Source organism: Protopterus annectens, chromosome 11.part0 (assembly GCF_019279795.1).
Source record: "Protopterus annectens isolate FY-2018-M chromosome 11.part0, PAN1.0, whole genome shotgun sequence".
Lineage (NCBI taxonomy): Eukaryota > Metazoa > Chordata > Ceratodontiformes > Protopteridae > Protopterus > Protopterus annectens.
Window position 1 is genome coordinate 811,040,468 of NC_056745.1, and position 16,467 is coordinate 811,056,934.

Genomic DNA, 16,467 nt, shown 5'->3' on the forward strand with positions numbered 1-16,467 from the left:
CAAACTGTATGGCTTTGGTGACTACTTCAAATAAGTCTATCAGGTTTAGGAGATATGATCTGCCTTTTACAAACCCAAACTGTGTGGGGTCCAAAGTTTGGAGATCTCCAATGTCTTTGTTTATGAGTTCCATGATGATACGTTCCATGGCCTTGCAGACATGGCTCATCAGGCTAATGGAGCGGTAGTTCCAGGGGTCTGCTTTGCCCCCCCCCCCTTTGTGGAGTGGAATAACTGTTGCGGTGTGCCATTCTATGAGCACAAAGCCTGAGGTGAGGCTATGATTGAACATGGTACTTGGGTGGGGTGCCAGTTCATTCTGTAGTTCATGTAGAAAGCAGCCTGGGATGTTGTCAGGTCCCATGGATGCTGTGTTCTTGGCTTTGGAGAGTGAGGTTTTTACCTGTGCAGTCGTGATTACAGGAACTTTGCATTTTTCTGGTATAAAGATGGGTCCTTTAGGGGGTGTAAGGGGGGTAAAGTTAGCACTGAACCTATCTGCCATGATGTTGGCAATATCAGTTGGTTCTGTATATTTAGTGTCATTGTGATGCAACTCAGAGCAGATTTGAGTGTGGCCATTGAGATTCTTGACATAGCTATAGAATACTTTGTGGCTGTCTTTAGAATCAGTGGCAATTTTGTTTTCATAACTAGCTTTGGAGGATTTTATGAGGGATCTCAGCTTCTTACTGAGGCTGACCAGGGAGTTCCTCCAATTGTGGGATTTTACTCTTTTTTTGCAACAGTTTCTTTCTTCTGTTGTAGAGATTGTTTATGGCAGACCACCACCAGATTAGCTTCCTTTTTTTTTTTTTTGGAGGATAGCATCTTGGTTCAGTTAGGGATAGCACGATCCATGCACTCGTGAAAAGTGCTTATAAAGTGCATCTGTGTAGGATTCAGCAGTCGTACCTCTATTGTCCATCTGCATGGGTATGAAGTTTGCCACTTCTGTCTTAAGCGTGAAGTTGGCTTTAGAGAAATTTTTTACGGTTGTTTTCCTAATGGGGGGTGGGAGCGGGATGTGGATGTCTAGGGTGATTAGCATGTGGTCGGATCTGACCAACGAGGAGCTGACCTCTGGTGTGGAACACCGGTCACCCATGTTGATGATGACCATGTCTAGGATATTGCTGCCCCTGGTGGGGGTGTGGATAAGTTCATCCAAGGCGTTGGGATTGAGGATTTCCAGAAAACGTTGAGCAAGAGAGTTGGTATACGAGTAGTTTTCCCAGTTAATGGTAGGGTAGTTGAAATCACCCATTATTTTGGGTTGTACCTTAATATTTTCCAGTGTATCAAGAAAAGAGGAGTGGGAATCCTGGGGCATGGTGGGGGGTCTGTAACAAGCTACAATCTGGATTGCGGTTTTTCCCAGAGTTAGTTGAACTTGGATAATCTCGGATGCATTATGCTGAGCAACTAGCTTGGAGGTATGAATATCCTTAATGAAAATTAACACGCCTCCACCTTCAGTGTTTCGGTCCAGGTTTGGTGGCCGAAAGGTGTGGTATGAATTATAGCCTGGTAATGCAGGGGTGCTCTCTGGAGCTTTGAACCAGTTCTCTGTCAATGCAGAGATGTCAATGTTCTCCATTTTAAGGAGTGCCTCGAGTGAGTGCATTTTGAGGTTTAGACTTCTAGCATTGAGTAGCATTACCCTCAGATTTTGCTTGCTTGTACCTGTTACGGTGGTGAATTTGTCATTTGAACTTTGCCTAAAAAAGGCACTATAGAGGTGGCAAGAGCCTTTGCCAGTATCCGGAATCCCAAGGGCGACAGGTACAGGCCATCTCTGGCAAAGCAGCGTGGTCTGTCGATCATGTCATCCCAGGCAGACAGATACTGGTGTCCCTTAGAATGACACAAGCTTAGCCAATTGTTAAAGTCAATCATTTTGTCCTTGCACTGTGGTATCATTCTGGGTAATGGCAGGATGCTACTCAGGGCTAGGGTCATACCTACCTGGGCTACAAGATCGGAGAGCTCCTCCATGTCTCTTTTCATGTAGTCCAGGGAGGTACGTCTCAGGTCATTCACATCAACATGGACAATGACAGAGTCATATTTGTACTTATTGTGGAGTTTCGGATTTTCCCAGTTAGGGGTCATTCACAGCAGAACTCCAGTCCGCTAATGACTGGCAGTGAATTTTTATGGTGATGAGTTGCCAGCCCGGTGCCCAACCTTCAAAGGCGGCACACCCACGCACCTACCTACCTGCAGGTCTTTAAATTCATTCAACCACAGGGAGGACATGCAGACTCTGCATAGAAAGCGCTCCAGCCGAGACTCGAACCGGAGAACCTCTTGCTGTGAGGTGACAATGCTAACCGCTGCACCACCGCAGCCTCAAGCACAGTCACATTGGGATATCTTTTAAAACAAATGCCACTTGGTTGCGCACAGGGAAAATAATAAATTTTGTATTAATTTTTATGTAAATAATTGCCTTTGTGTTTTACCTTGTTTAATAAAAAGTTGTGCAAATTTCTTAATACAGATGTGTCTAATATCATATGTGCAGAAACTTTTTAAAAAGCACAGTCGCATCGAGATACCTTTTAAAAAAAAGTTTCTGCGTATATGACAGACACATCTGTATTAAGAAATTTGCACAACCTTTTATTAAGCAATGTAAAACACAAAGACAATTATTTACATAAAATGAATACAAAATGTATTAATTCCTTCCCTGTGTGCAACTAAGTGGCGTTTTGTTTGCTGAGCAGTGTGCTATAGAAAACTCCAGTTACAGTTGTCAAGTCACAAAGTGGTTTGTACCATTACATCTGCCTGTAGGTACAGCACATTTGTGATTTGTACTGCATAATCCTACACAACTACATAGTTTCACATGCATACGTGTGCTTTTGAAGTCCAAGGTGAAGCAAGTGGGTTAGGTGCATACCTCTCAAGTGTGTACCTCATTATGAGGAACGTACCTCATTTGGGGTCTTAAAAAGTTCATGCTCCTCAAAGTTCTACATTGAAAGACTGTCACACATTCAGTGTTAGGAATAAGTGAAATCCATGGTAAATACAAATGAATCATATTAATTCATTAAAAGATCTTCTTTATAAGTAAAACTAGCATATTTTAACCATCCAATGACCTTCCTAGTTGAAGTTGTTAGCAAGCCATTAGTATGTGTTCCACATTTTTACCATTTGTTCCACAGTCTGAGGGCTAGTGTTCCTCATTTTGGAGATGGAAGGTTGAGAGCTATGGTTAGGTGTACTTTGACAAACTAGCTGAATCTGCTTCTGGCGAAATGGTGAGTAACACTATGCACTCTATTTTTCAGATTACAGTTTGTTTAGCAAGTGCTAAAAACACTGGCTTTGAGACACACACTGCTGATGGGATTCCTGACACTACGTCTCTTTAGAAGAAGTATGACCCTTACTCTGTTCTCTTCTCTTCTCTGAATGACCACTTGACTTCAGTAGTACCAAGTCGCATTGTGTACTTTCACTGACTGTGTCACTTTACTTTTACTCTGTTCAGGGAAACCAACAAACTGTCTAAAGTAACAGCATGTCAGAGTAAGATTTGAATTTTGAAATGCTATCTGTATGCATGAATTTATGATCTTGGTAGACTGGAATGGGTATTTAATTTTTGTTTGCATTTGTTTTTTCAGGTTTTCCAGTTATCACTCACCCCAGAAACAGAATCTGGTTAAGTGACTGGCTCAGAGTCACACAGGCAATGGAGACGGAGGGATCCAAACCTTGCACCTCTGGACCACATGAAACTGCTCGTTAACAGCTCCTCAGTCATCTAAAACAAGTGCCAGACGTATTGTTATCATATTCTTTTATGAATGTAAAGAAAGAAAAAGATAGCAAAAAGGCAAAGTACATAATTGCTTTTAAACCACTACAGTCGTCCTGCTGCTGCTTCTGGCATTTCCATTTTTGGTGCAGGACTCTTCAACTGTCTTGGAGGAAAAAGGTTAAAGTTTTTTTTTTTGAGTGCACATATCTCCTTTCTTTCTGTGCCATACAGTTAGGACAGCTCAATTTATTTCATATATACAGATACCTATACCCGATATACTACTACATACATAGACAGATATAAATTATTATACACACATACATACACACAAACTATGTTACAGTCTGGCTACAATAAATCAAGCATTATATTTGTCTGTTGTACAACAGCTGTCACGAACAGTCAATTCATGCACATCACTGGTGGTGCACAGTGATTTGGACAGGTTTTCTGTGATCATGTACAATACTGAAACTTAGTACATTTCTATTAATTTTAAATACATCAGTATCTATACAAGTAGCATTAGGCACAAAGTAATTATTCTGCTGACTGTTGTATGTATAATGAAATGGTGGCAAAAGACATGAGAAAGACCATATAAATATCCCATACAAGAATAGTTTTGTTGCTTTGCTTATGCAACAGTTTTCTTCTGTTTTGTATACTACGATATGTTTGTCTGCATGAAAACAAATTAGGCCTCGATGTTGTATCCATATCATTTTGTATTTTTCCTCTTCTAAAATTAGCAAGACAGCCGTTTAATTACTGTTGTATGCCCCCCCTCAGAATTTGTATATCTTTGGCTACAGATAAAACATAGTGTTTGGGGAAACCCAAGTTTATCACACATGCACCCCCAACAATGAGGCAAAGCCAGGATTGCCTAGGCCAAACAATGACAACACTGTGATGTCAAAGGAAACAAATGTAGCTGAGGGTTATTCCTTCTCTGAAACTGTATGACCTAGTACGGAGGATATTTAGAGATCAAGTGTTTGTAAGTAGCTGATCTCATACTACACACTGAATTGATCTTTTCACATACTGTGGCCGCAGCATTAGGATCTCAGCTAGGCTGCTTTCCTCAACCCCGCCCCCCCCCCCCCCCGTGGTTTCCCCTCTAGACTGCATCTCTCTTCTGCAAATTCCTGGATCCACCACTGTGTGGGTCAGCTGATAAGAAGCATGCCCAACAAGGTAAGGATCACCCAAATGACGGAGTAAAATTCACATGCTATCTGTAACCCCTTTTGTCAAAAGGGGTGACTTCAGCAGGCCAACTACCATGCTACTACATTACTGAAAAAGACGCTTAGCCACTGAACCATCTTTAAAGGTCAGCCAGGGGAAAATAAAATCATGAATAGAACAATATTTTTGAATTGATTAAGCAAATGCAAACATATCAAGAATTTCTAAAATGCACAACTAGCTCACACACTTCATGGTGATGGAAAGACTGGAGTGGAAATAGAAAGGGAGAATAAGAAACAGGGACGTACATTTCCAACACACATTTATTAGAGCACAATTAAAAAGTGCAGGGAGAATGTACCACTGTTTGGGAAGCAGGTATACTTCCTTTAAGAGTTCTGCAGAGAATTTTCTTTAAAGATTAAATTACTTTTAGGTATTTTGAAAAGGATCTAGTACAAAGAAACTGATCAGTGGAATGGTGTGTATTCCCTAGGCTTAAGTATTGCAAACTCCAACATACAGCATCAAATAATTCCTGACACAGTCCAAAATGCAAGTCCTGCAGCCAGAAAAAGAAGAGTCTTGCAACAGACACTTGTCAGTTAAAAGCACAAAAGAAGCTTGATATTTGTTGCCGATCTATTTCTGCTTTAGTTTTAAGAACTAGAATGATAAAAATAAAAACTATTTTAAATAGCTTAGAGTGATACAGTGTTAGATGCCCAGCTTGCCTACTGCCATCCTATCACTGTAGCAGCTAATAAAAACCATCTTGCCTACTGCCATCCTGCTTTCAGAGAAGCTGCAGTGCATTATCTTTCTGACCAGGAAAAAAAAAAAATAAAAAATATGTGTCGATTTGGATTTGGTTATACGTTGATGCAGTGGTTTTCATCCATCCAAATTACATGGTTTTGGAAGCGTGCTAGTGTTTCATGGGTTTGACAGTCCTTGTTGCAAAAGAACCAGACATAATTTACGTTTACCAATTTCTATTGCATCCTAAAAAGTATGACTTACTATCTTGCATACCAACAAAATTTCTTGTCGAAGTCGCCAGTCAGGAAGGCTTTATGAGGTATTGTTCTAAATGCCATGAGAATAAATGATTGGTAGCTGATGTAAATCGGTGAGGAGTTAAGAACACCTTGTTTTTTTAAAATGTATTCAAAAAATTAAAGGGTCATTAGGGTTGGGAGTACAGAAATTGGTCTGAAGTCACTTGTCTTGGACTAATGAATTTTAGGTTCGGGTTTAATAACCGGTTGTTTTCAGATGGAGCTAGAGGCATAGGTTGTGAAGGGGCTGAATAATGTGGCCCTTGCAGAAATGAATAAGCCATTGAAGTCCATCAATGCCTAAGGGGCAACAGCAGAATTTGATTCAATATTGTTTTTTTAACACTCCCCCATCCTCACATTCATCATCTTCTTTCGGCTGTTCCAGTCAGAGGTCGCCACAGCAGATCACCTGGTTCCATTTCTTCCTGTCCTCTGCATCTTGCTCTGTCACACCAACCACCTGCATGTCCTCTCTCACCACATCCATAAACCTCATCTTAGGCCTTCCTCTTTTCCTGTTACCTGGTAGCTTCATCCTTAGCATCTTTTTCCCAATGTACTCAGCATCCCTCCTCAGCACATGTCCAAACCAACATAATCGTGCCTCTCTGGCTTTCTCTCCAAACCTTCCAACCTGGGCTGACCCTCTAATATACTTATTCCTAATCCTGTCCACCCTCATCACACCCAGTGCAAATCTTAACATCTTTAATTCTGCCACATCCAGCTCAAACTCCTGCCTTTTTGTCAATGCCAGTGTCTTCAACCCATATAACATAGCTGGTCTCACTACCCTCTTGTAGACCTCCCCTTTCACTCTTACAGGTACTCGTATGTCACAAATCACTCCTGACACTTCCCCACCCACTCCATCCTGCCTGTACTCTCTTCTTCACCTCTCTTCCACTTCCACATTCACCGTTACTCCGAACTATTGACTCCAAGTATTTAAACTCATCCACCTTCGACACCTCTACTCCTTGCATCCTCACCATTCCTCTATCCTCCCTCTCATTCACACACACATATATTCGGTCTTAGTCCTGCTGACCTTCATTCCTCTTCTCTCTAGAGCATATCTCCATCTCTCCAGGGTCTCCTCCACCTGTTCCCTACTCTCACTACAGATCACAATGTCATCTGCAAACATCATAGTCCACGGGGACTCCTGTCTGATCTCGTCTGTCAACCTGTCCATCACCATTGCAAATAAGAAAGGGCTCAGAGATGATCCTTGATGTAACCCCACCTCCACCTTAAATGCATCAGTCACTCCCACCGCAGACCTCACCGCTGTCACACTACCCTCATACATATCCTGTACCACTCTTACATACTTTTCTGACACTCCTGACTTCCTCATACAATACCACAACTCCTCTCTAGGCACTCTGTCATATGCTTTCTCTAAGTCTACAAAAACACAATGCAACTCCTTCCGACATTCTCTGTACTTCATCACTCTCAGAGCAAAGATCGCATCTGTAGTGCTTTTTCCTGGCATGAAACCATACTGCTGATCACGAATCATCACGTCCCTTCTTAACCTTGCTTCCACTACTCTTTCCCATAACTTCATGCGGTGACTGATCAATTTAATCCCACTGTAGTTACTACAGCTCTGCACAGCACCCTTATTCTTAAAATCGGTACCAAAACACTTTCTCCATTCCTCAGGCATCCTCTCACTTTCCAAGATTTCATTAAACAATCTGGTTAAAAACTCCACTGCCATTTCACCTAAACACCTCCATGCTTCCACAGGTATGTCATCTGGGCCAACAGCCTTTCCATTCTTCATTCTCTTCATAGCTATCCTTACTTCCTCCTTACTAATCCATTGTACTTCATGATTCACTATCCCTACATCATCCAACCTTCTCTCCCTCTCATTCTCTTCATTCATCAACCCCTCAAAGTACTCTTTCCATCTCCTCAACACACTCTCCTCGCTTGTGAGTATGTTTCCCTCATTATCCTTTATCACCTTTACCTGCTGCACATCTTTCCTAGCTCGGTCCCTCTGTCTAGCAAATCGGTACAGGTCCTCTTCTCCCTCCTTAGTATCCAACCTTTCATACAACTCTTCATATGCTTTACTCCCCCATCCTCACATTCCCAAAATAAAAGGAATGAAATGCTGCAGTATGGAGCTGGAAGAGTTTGGGAATAGAGGAAGCTACACAAATTCCTGGAGGACATTAGTCATGTAATGAGTACTGAACGGAGTTTTTTCTGATGGTGTTAACTGGTCTCTGGTACAATTTAAGTATTTACCACATATTTTTTCCTACTTTCTATTGGTGATGGATTGTACTAACTGGAGATGAAAGATTTGTATCTTACTGGGGTTTTCTTAGACAGATTTCTTAGGTGGATGAAATTGCTTCTATGTTTAGCTGTTGGGCACTTTTTTCCACTACGCCCCAGCAGTGTACTTTACATTAGAGTTTCATTTCTTGACCATTCCAAAGATTTTCATCTTACTTTCAGAAGTCCTCACTACTTTGAATAACTTACTTTGTAAGGTTAACAGAGCTGCAGTAAGGGAACTGGCCACAGAGTTAGGATCTGTGCTGGTTAGGACACTAATCAAATCAGGCAAGTTCCTCTTTCAAGGTTATATTTTTCTAAAAGTAGAATGTATGTGAGGTATTGAGGATGTTTAGGCTAAAGGAGATGGTCGATTACTCAAGTGGAAGTACAGATAAGGAGGATATGAAGGAGGGGTGGTTTGCGAACATTAGGTTTAGTAGTGCCAAGCATTTACCAGTTTTAAAACTGAGAGACTAAATGTCAACTCAAACTAAACAACCAACATTCTAAAACTATTGTTGGGATAAAAAGTTTTAACAATAGTTTTAGAATGTTGGTTGTTTAGTAGTTTTAGAGTGTTTAACACTGCATGTCAAGTTTTAATTGATCTACTGATAATTGGTTAATTACTGTGATTGCATAAAAGGGCTAGGTGGAATGAATGAAAGTATCAGTTGTGAAGAAGTCCCTCCCTACATTGGGGATGAAAGCGCTTATCTGTGTTTCTGAATAAAGTGTTGTACTGTGGCTGGCATTTTCCTTCTTCTGGTTATCTGATAGACCAACCCCAGCAAGAGACAATGAAGCTGTGGAAGCCTTGACAGAAAAAAACTGGCATGTCATCAGTAGTGGAATGAACAGACCCTATATAAGAGGAGAACTGAAAATCAGGACCTACGAAGGCAAGCAATGTACTGACATCTAAAAGAATGACATATCAGAAATTCCAGCCATTGACACTGAATTTACTGATGCTTGAACATGAGAAACTTTTGAGGGAACATGAGCAAAATTCTTGGCTAGGCTTACAAGGGCCTCCACAGGCCAATAGCCTAGTATCATCCTATGAACCTGTAAGAGAAATGAATCACAAAAATAAAGATCTGGGCAAGCACACATCAGTAGAAAAGATAAAAGGTATGACCAAAACATGCAACAAAAATATGCTAGAACTACAAGGAAAAGAGTGGAGATTCAGACCATCTTAAAGCAGCAACAGCCATCTGAGCATAACATTTTGGGAAGCCCGCCAACGCAAGACAGCTGCAAGTTTTAACAACTGGACTTGCATCTTTGGAGAAAGATGAGCCTAAAGCTCTAGTACTACTACAGTAATGAGTTTAATCAAATTCTTTTCAATACCACCTGAATCGTACAACTATTTTGAGAGAAAATAATCTTCAATAAAAACTGTGTTTTCAGACACAGATGGCTGGGTGGAAGAATTCTTTGAAAAATAACTCTCCTCCAAAGTTCTTAATGAAAGAATGTTTGGACTCCTTTAAGTTTACAAATTTGCACAGAAAATGGAGTTTGAGAAGAAAAAACATATTTGCTTTTCACAATGTAGATTTTTTTTCATTAAGAAACATTTTCTAAAACTTTACGATACCAATATTTACGGTTAGTTATTGCTGAAATTCTTAAAATGCATCTTCAGTTATACAGTATAAGAGTCTACGCACCTAGTGTAGCCATCAACAGAAATACATGCGACAGGTACGTCTTCAGAACAGAAGAGAGCATGTTACAAGTACTTCTAAGGGCAACCTTATGACAGAACAAGGGTATAACTAGAAAATAATTAAATTTCTTTACAGAAAAAGACCTCCTCCATAAGGAAACCCAACGCCATTTCGGATTGTTGCTTTTGAACAGCAAACAAAAATTTCAGAGAAAGACCAGGGGTGTGGTGAATGACAGGAAAGTAGGAAGTAGCAGTCTGTCAAATTTTTACTGGCTGAAAAGTTCTAATACCTTCAACACACATCCTAACTATTTAATGGACCAGGTAACAATTTAACCACAAAATTTTAATAGAGTACCCACTCATGGGCAAAACAAATGCAACAACACTGACTCCGATTCTCTCAATTCTCTCACTTCTTTTCCTCTTCCTTTATCCAATTCATGTCTCACTTTTTCCTTCTCCACCTTTGAACTCAACTCTCAAACCTCCTCTTCCCTTTTATTCTACCATCTAGTACTACCTCTCCCGGAATAGCATAATTATAAACAGTAGTACAACTTTGTACAAGAATTTTATTCACCTCTCGACTTTTTTTGTATTCACAATACCATCCTGCTATTTTTGTATTCACAGCACCATCCTGCAAGCTAGTTCTGTTTCTTACAGGAACTGCCATAACTATTTATTACATAGTATCATCAATGTCTACGTTGTACATAGTAAGCAAATCAGGTATACTCTACAATATCAGACGTTAAACATGAGTGATAAGAAAGCAAACACACATACAAGGTGATTCTTTTTCCAACAAATCCAGGAAGATATCACATCTTGCAGCAGTCTGCCCACACTAAAAAAAGTTTTTTTTTTCACAATTTCAACATCCAAACTTTTCTGCTTGTCTTAGTGCTGCAAAATACACTGCCAAGGCTAGACATAACCTGTGGAAAATTAGTAAAGCTTTCTGAGCCATATCACCTCATTTCTAACATTCCCTAGAATAATCTTATGACGAGAGAAAAAAAAAGTTTTCTGCCTTTTAAGTGACCCAGGTTTCAATGGAAATAAAAATTCTCTGAAGCAAGAGTACAGGTGAGCCACAAGCTGTCTGTAATTACACAATGACACACAAAATGAACAGAGCTTTTTTATTCTGAAACTGAAAGTCAGGAACCAGAGATTCCATCACTGCTGACATAAATATCACCTTATCCAGCCATGCCACGAAATATCCAAGTGTCATCATATATTCAGCCTTTAAAGCGCACCAACAGCAACACTGGGAATAATCAATCGGAATTTGATGTAAATGTGAAGCCATGGATTCAACTGTGAGTATTACTGCTTTAACTATTCTGTAGTAAAGTCCATCTTACACAAATAAAGCATAAATGCAATTTTGTGTGTAATACAAAGCCCCCCCCCCCACAACTACCACACAAACCTTTTTCCTGTAAGCACAACTCGAACATTTGCTATGCATTAAAAAAGAAAGAAAATTAATATAAAGACTACAAAGACAGTTTTAGTCATCTTTTTTTTTCTAGACCTCCACATTACTTTTGGAAGGGATCATGCTTACCTCCCTGAACTCAACTCAGACTTTCCCGTTTCACATGCTCCCCACACACACAAAGCTACAACTCTGGACCACTGAATATTTTTGACTATTTTCAGAGTGTGGACTTCCTCTTAAGCAGTCAGACACAGATTTAAATGCTGACCCCCACCACCGTGTCTTTCAATTTTAAGTTCTGCACAAATGACTAAATAGGGCTTTACACACAGTACTTTTCTACAGCTCGCCCTCACCCACAAATCTGATGAGTTTCCCCCAAACACTGATTTCTGCGGCACACATTACGTTTTTGTGAAATCAACAGAATTCATTCATTCTTAGGATTACCAACTTAACTTAATTTAGGGTCACAGAAGAACCAGAAGTTATATGGGCACAAAGCAAATTAAACTAATCCTAGACGGATACAACCCCACTGCAGAACACACAATACACGTACTGAAAGAATCCGGTTGGAACCATGCCAAGTAACACAGCACACCACTGGAAGACAGTATTCACAAAACCCAATACAGACACAGGAACAGAGTAAGACTCCATAAAAAAGGTACAATAACTAAGAACATAACTGGAGAACCAAGCACTGAGGCAGTAATATAAGCTACTGTGCTACTGCATGCCACCCTACAACTAGGACCATAAATTTGCATATTACAGTGTTGGTCATAGCATCAAATTCTATACGCCATTGCAGTTACTTTATATTATCCATGATGAGACAAATTTATACAAACCCCTTGCTAAAAACTGCTGAAAACAGAATGCACACAAATCAGCCAAGTATTTTACTACTCAAAAGTTTTTATAACCATAAAAACAGCCACTTTACAGTTATCAAAAATGCTGTCTCCACTAAGCATTAAGCCACATTACTTTGGATTAAAAAACACTACCAATTACACCCTATTACTTCCAAGAAAGCAAAAATATACTTCTACTCAAAACCTTCCATTAACATTTTCCCTTAACATGCAACCTGGCCCAAATTAATAAAGCAAAATGCATTTCCTATTGTAAATATCCCCTGCGTATGTTTCTTACTGGCAAGCTAGAATGCACTGGCCTGCAGCATAAAGATTTCCTGATCTTGCACATTTAACAAATTACCTCAATAGTTGCAAGTAGTTAATCAACAAGCCAGCACTAGCTGTACTTCTGATAAAACAAAAACAGCTCATTTCTGCAGACATCAAGTAACCCAATATGTACACAATTTAGCCAAGCAGCAGTTATTTATACAACTACAAAACAGTAGTAAAAAGAAAGAGGTGCACAGACAGATTATAACATGATGCAATTCCCCCCCCCCCAAATATGCTGCATATCATTTTGCTCTAGCAGCAGGACATCAACCCAATCCTTTTTCCCCAAAACACTAGAGACAAAACTCATGGTCGTAAAACTAAACTTCTAAAAGAGTAAACATAAATTGAAGTGTGATGCTGCATTACCATACTTGAAGGAAGCTAAACAGCAGGGATTGAAAATTAATTCCACAGAGAAGGAGAAAAAAAAAGTCTGAAAGTGCTACTGAAAATATGAAGTGAAAACAGAGAATGTAGGATATTCACAGACAGTAACATGGAAGCCTCCATTTTGCAAACTACAACACCCACCATACATTTCGCACAGAGTTCTATACCTAGTAGTAAATAAGGATAACAACCAAACAGAAATACATGCATACATACATTTTTCATGGTACAGACATGACACATTTTCAATGTGGCCGTAATAACATTAGCTTAAATCTCTATAAATGAGCTCACAAAGTTCTGTTTTTTTTAATTAATAAACAGACCACTCTTTTTCCCAATATTTACAAGAAAAACGGTAGAGCTCACAAAGTTCTGTTTTTTTTAATTAATAAACTGACCACTCTTTTTCCCAATATTTACAATAAAAACGGTAAACACACACATTGATCAGAAAATTTATCATGTCAGTGTCCTATGGCAACAGCTAAGCAGTAAACAGACACTCAAGTAATTTCATCTACAGGTAGGTGCCCATACTGAGAAAAAAAATCCAATTCACGCTATCCACACTGAATGAAAAACATGTTTACATATTTATTTTACTTAAAAATGTCACGTTTGCAAAAAAATTGAAAGAAAACAAATCAAAACCACCAATAAATAAAAATCCAAAACAGAATGCCAACACTGAACTCTGACCACATTACTTTCGGCAGCCACAGGTGTAGTTGCAGTCCACCTTTTCTGTAAAAGCCCAAACACAAAGCCAGGAACCTTTATCTACATACAGTCAAGCAAAATACCAAGTAGATACCATGAATCCCCTCTGTGGTCTGACCCAAACAGATTGGCCCAATTTATAGAATATAAATGAAAAAAAAAAACTCTCTGTATAACCACACATATAACCAAAGTCTGCAGTAAGTTGAGAAATGGCCCACGATTTTCAAAAAGTCTCAAATTCACAAAGACATTGTCTAACATAACAGCAGCTATGAACCACTTTTGTCCCACCTGGTTTGTTTATTTCCCCACCTACAGGATAAACTGCAGACAATTTTTTTCTCATAGAACTGTCACACATTTGTAGTACCCACTTCTGAACCTCCCCCTCTTCAGAAGATTGTTCAAATTATTCACGATGCTGTGCAATAATACTTCTGTGGTATACCCTTCATATACTGGTATCTTCTGGTAGTGTTCCCATGTGTACACTTTTTCCCACAAACATACATGTTGGTGTGCGCCAGTGAAAACTTATAATTCCTTAGGAATAAAACGGTACATATATGTATAGATTCACACCCTGGTTTCAAATCCATTTCTGCTTCTTTTTCCAAGACAACACAGATCAAGCTCTGTTTAGTTTCTTTACATGTCGACAGACATAAAAGTACCTCCTGAAATGCCTGTATCCATTTGCAACTAGAAGCGGCAGCATAATGGTTAAGATACTTAACAGTACAAAAAACTCTTGCACACATCTTGCATCCTGTGTATCAGTCTCCAAATAAGGGGCAAAGTGTGGTCTGAATTATACATCGCTTTTCGCCAAGCATTAAAGGTATATAATAGACTAGAAATGCTTTAAAAATGTTCCATCAAGAGGCTTCAACCTGCAATAAAACCAATAAATCAGACAAGAAAGGAGCCGTCTCAAGTCAGATTTAACTGGAGGCTGCAATTTAACAGATAACAAGGAAAAAAATATTTTAAGCCAAAGTCTCAAAACAGCTACTGCCTTCGTCCACTCCTCTAAATGCAATTCAACAGACTTTTGTGCAAAAATTCCAAAAAGGCAAATTACTTAATTCACTCCCCTAAATGCAAGAGTTGAAAAAAGAAATCATGCAGGTCTTGATTGCAATCTCTAAATGATACAGATGCCTGACTACTATGGCAAAAGTTAAACAAAGGCAGATACCGTTTCTCTGTCACCGAACCTCTATATGCTTAAAAAGAAAACTGCTGGGGCTTCAGCCTGTGTTCCAGCACCCTTAGTCCGGAGTGCACAAATCGATCAACAGGGCAAACAAATGCTCAACTGCACTACTGGCATTAAAATCAATCAACCAACTTTGGTTTATACACAAGTTTCAGTAAGACTAATGCAATCCTGGGAAAAAGGTAGTAATTTACACCTGTCCCCTCAAGGAGTACAAATTTGACCTCGAACGGGCAATAATTCGCACGTAATTATAAGGCCTGGGAAACTTTTGCAAGCTGACGGATAATATGAATCTTTAAGACTTATCTTGAAGCACGTCAGAAGACTAGACAGCATCCAAGGCTATCGACACAATACACATACTACATGAAAAAACACTAGAAACAAAATGATCCGAAACACATGACTCCCACACACTGTTTTTACACTGGTTACTGCAGAAAGACGGTAACTGGCTCAGCAAGATGATCACATTAATATAAGAACTAACAGGCCACCAAAAAGGAAGAACATAGAGTAACTCCAATTAGGTAGTTTCCCACTCTTACACGAACACTGTGGTTACAAAAATAGTCTGGATTACTGCTTAATACTTTAACTAACCTATCTTCGGAGTCCATGCGGCTGAGAGGTTCTCCGTCTGAAGATGACACTTCCAAACTGGCCCGTCTCATCTTGCCTTCTTCCTCCCCATCCTTATTGTAAATTCCACTGTCAGCGGCGTCTCCATTAAGTAGATCCCCTACTCGGTCTTCCGCCTCTTTAGGTTCTCGATTAACCTCCTTATCTAGACCGTCCCCATCGAGACTGGCCGGACTATCACTGCTGTCCTCAACACCACTACTAGAACTACTGCTGCTGTTCACGTTCTCATAGTCCTCCTCTTCATCTTTCCCAGTCTGGCTGGCTGAACCAGGACTATGAACACTACGGGAGTCAACAGTCATTCCATTTATTCTTGGAATACCCTTCGGTGGTGGCACTGTATCCCCAGTTTCACAGTGGTTCGCCGGAGGTGGCGAATCCTGGTCAGAGACTTCAGCAGAAGCGGCAGCCATGACACCCCCTCTCGCGAGTTCACACAAACAGATGCAACAGCAGCAGCAACACGAGGGTGAGGATGCGCGGGCACGCAATGGGAAAATGCAGGCCACGCGCGCCATGGGTAGTTTCTTGGGCCAAAGCAATCTTCTGTAAGAGCTCGGGGAAGTATATTTAAGAGTTTGTTGTGATATCGCTATATTCCTCTTAGTTTTGGATGTTTTGCCTCTAAATGAGAACATATATCTGTTATTTAGAAGTACTACGTGGGGCCGCAACTAATATAAAAATGTATGTGAGCTTTGTGTTTATCCAGTTGCTATGCAAACGATAATTTTTGTTCTCCATCAAAGAACGTGGA

The 16,467-nt window shown here is 39.9% G+C and overlaps 1 protein-coding gene across 1 annotated transcript in view; it reads right to left on the reverse strand.

The window, feature by feature from the left end:
- The window catches only part of AEBP2 (AE binding protein 2), a gene marked incomplete in the record, with an annotated part of 407,327 nt that extends 391,122 nt beyond the window's left edge, over nucleotides 1–16,205 (reverse strand). Inside the window, 1 exon segment of the mRNA XM_044088225.1 lies at nucleotides 15,669–16,205. Coding sequence (XP_043944160.1) covers nucleotides 15,669–16,123 — 455 coding nt within the window.
- Nucleotides 16,206–16,467: the final 262 nt, after the last annotated feature.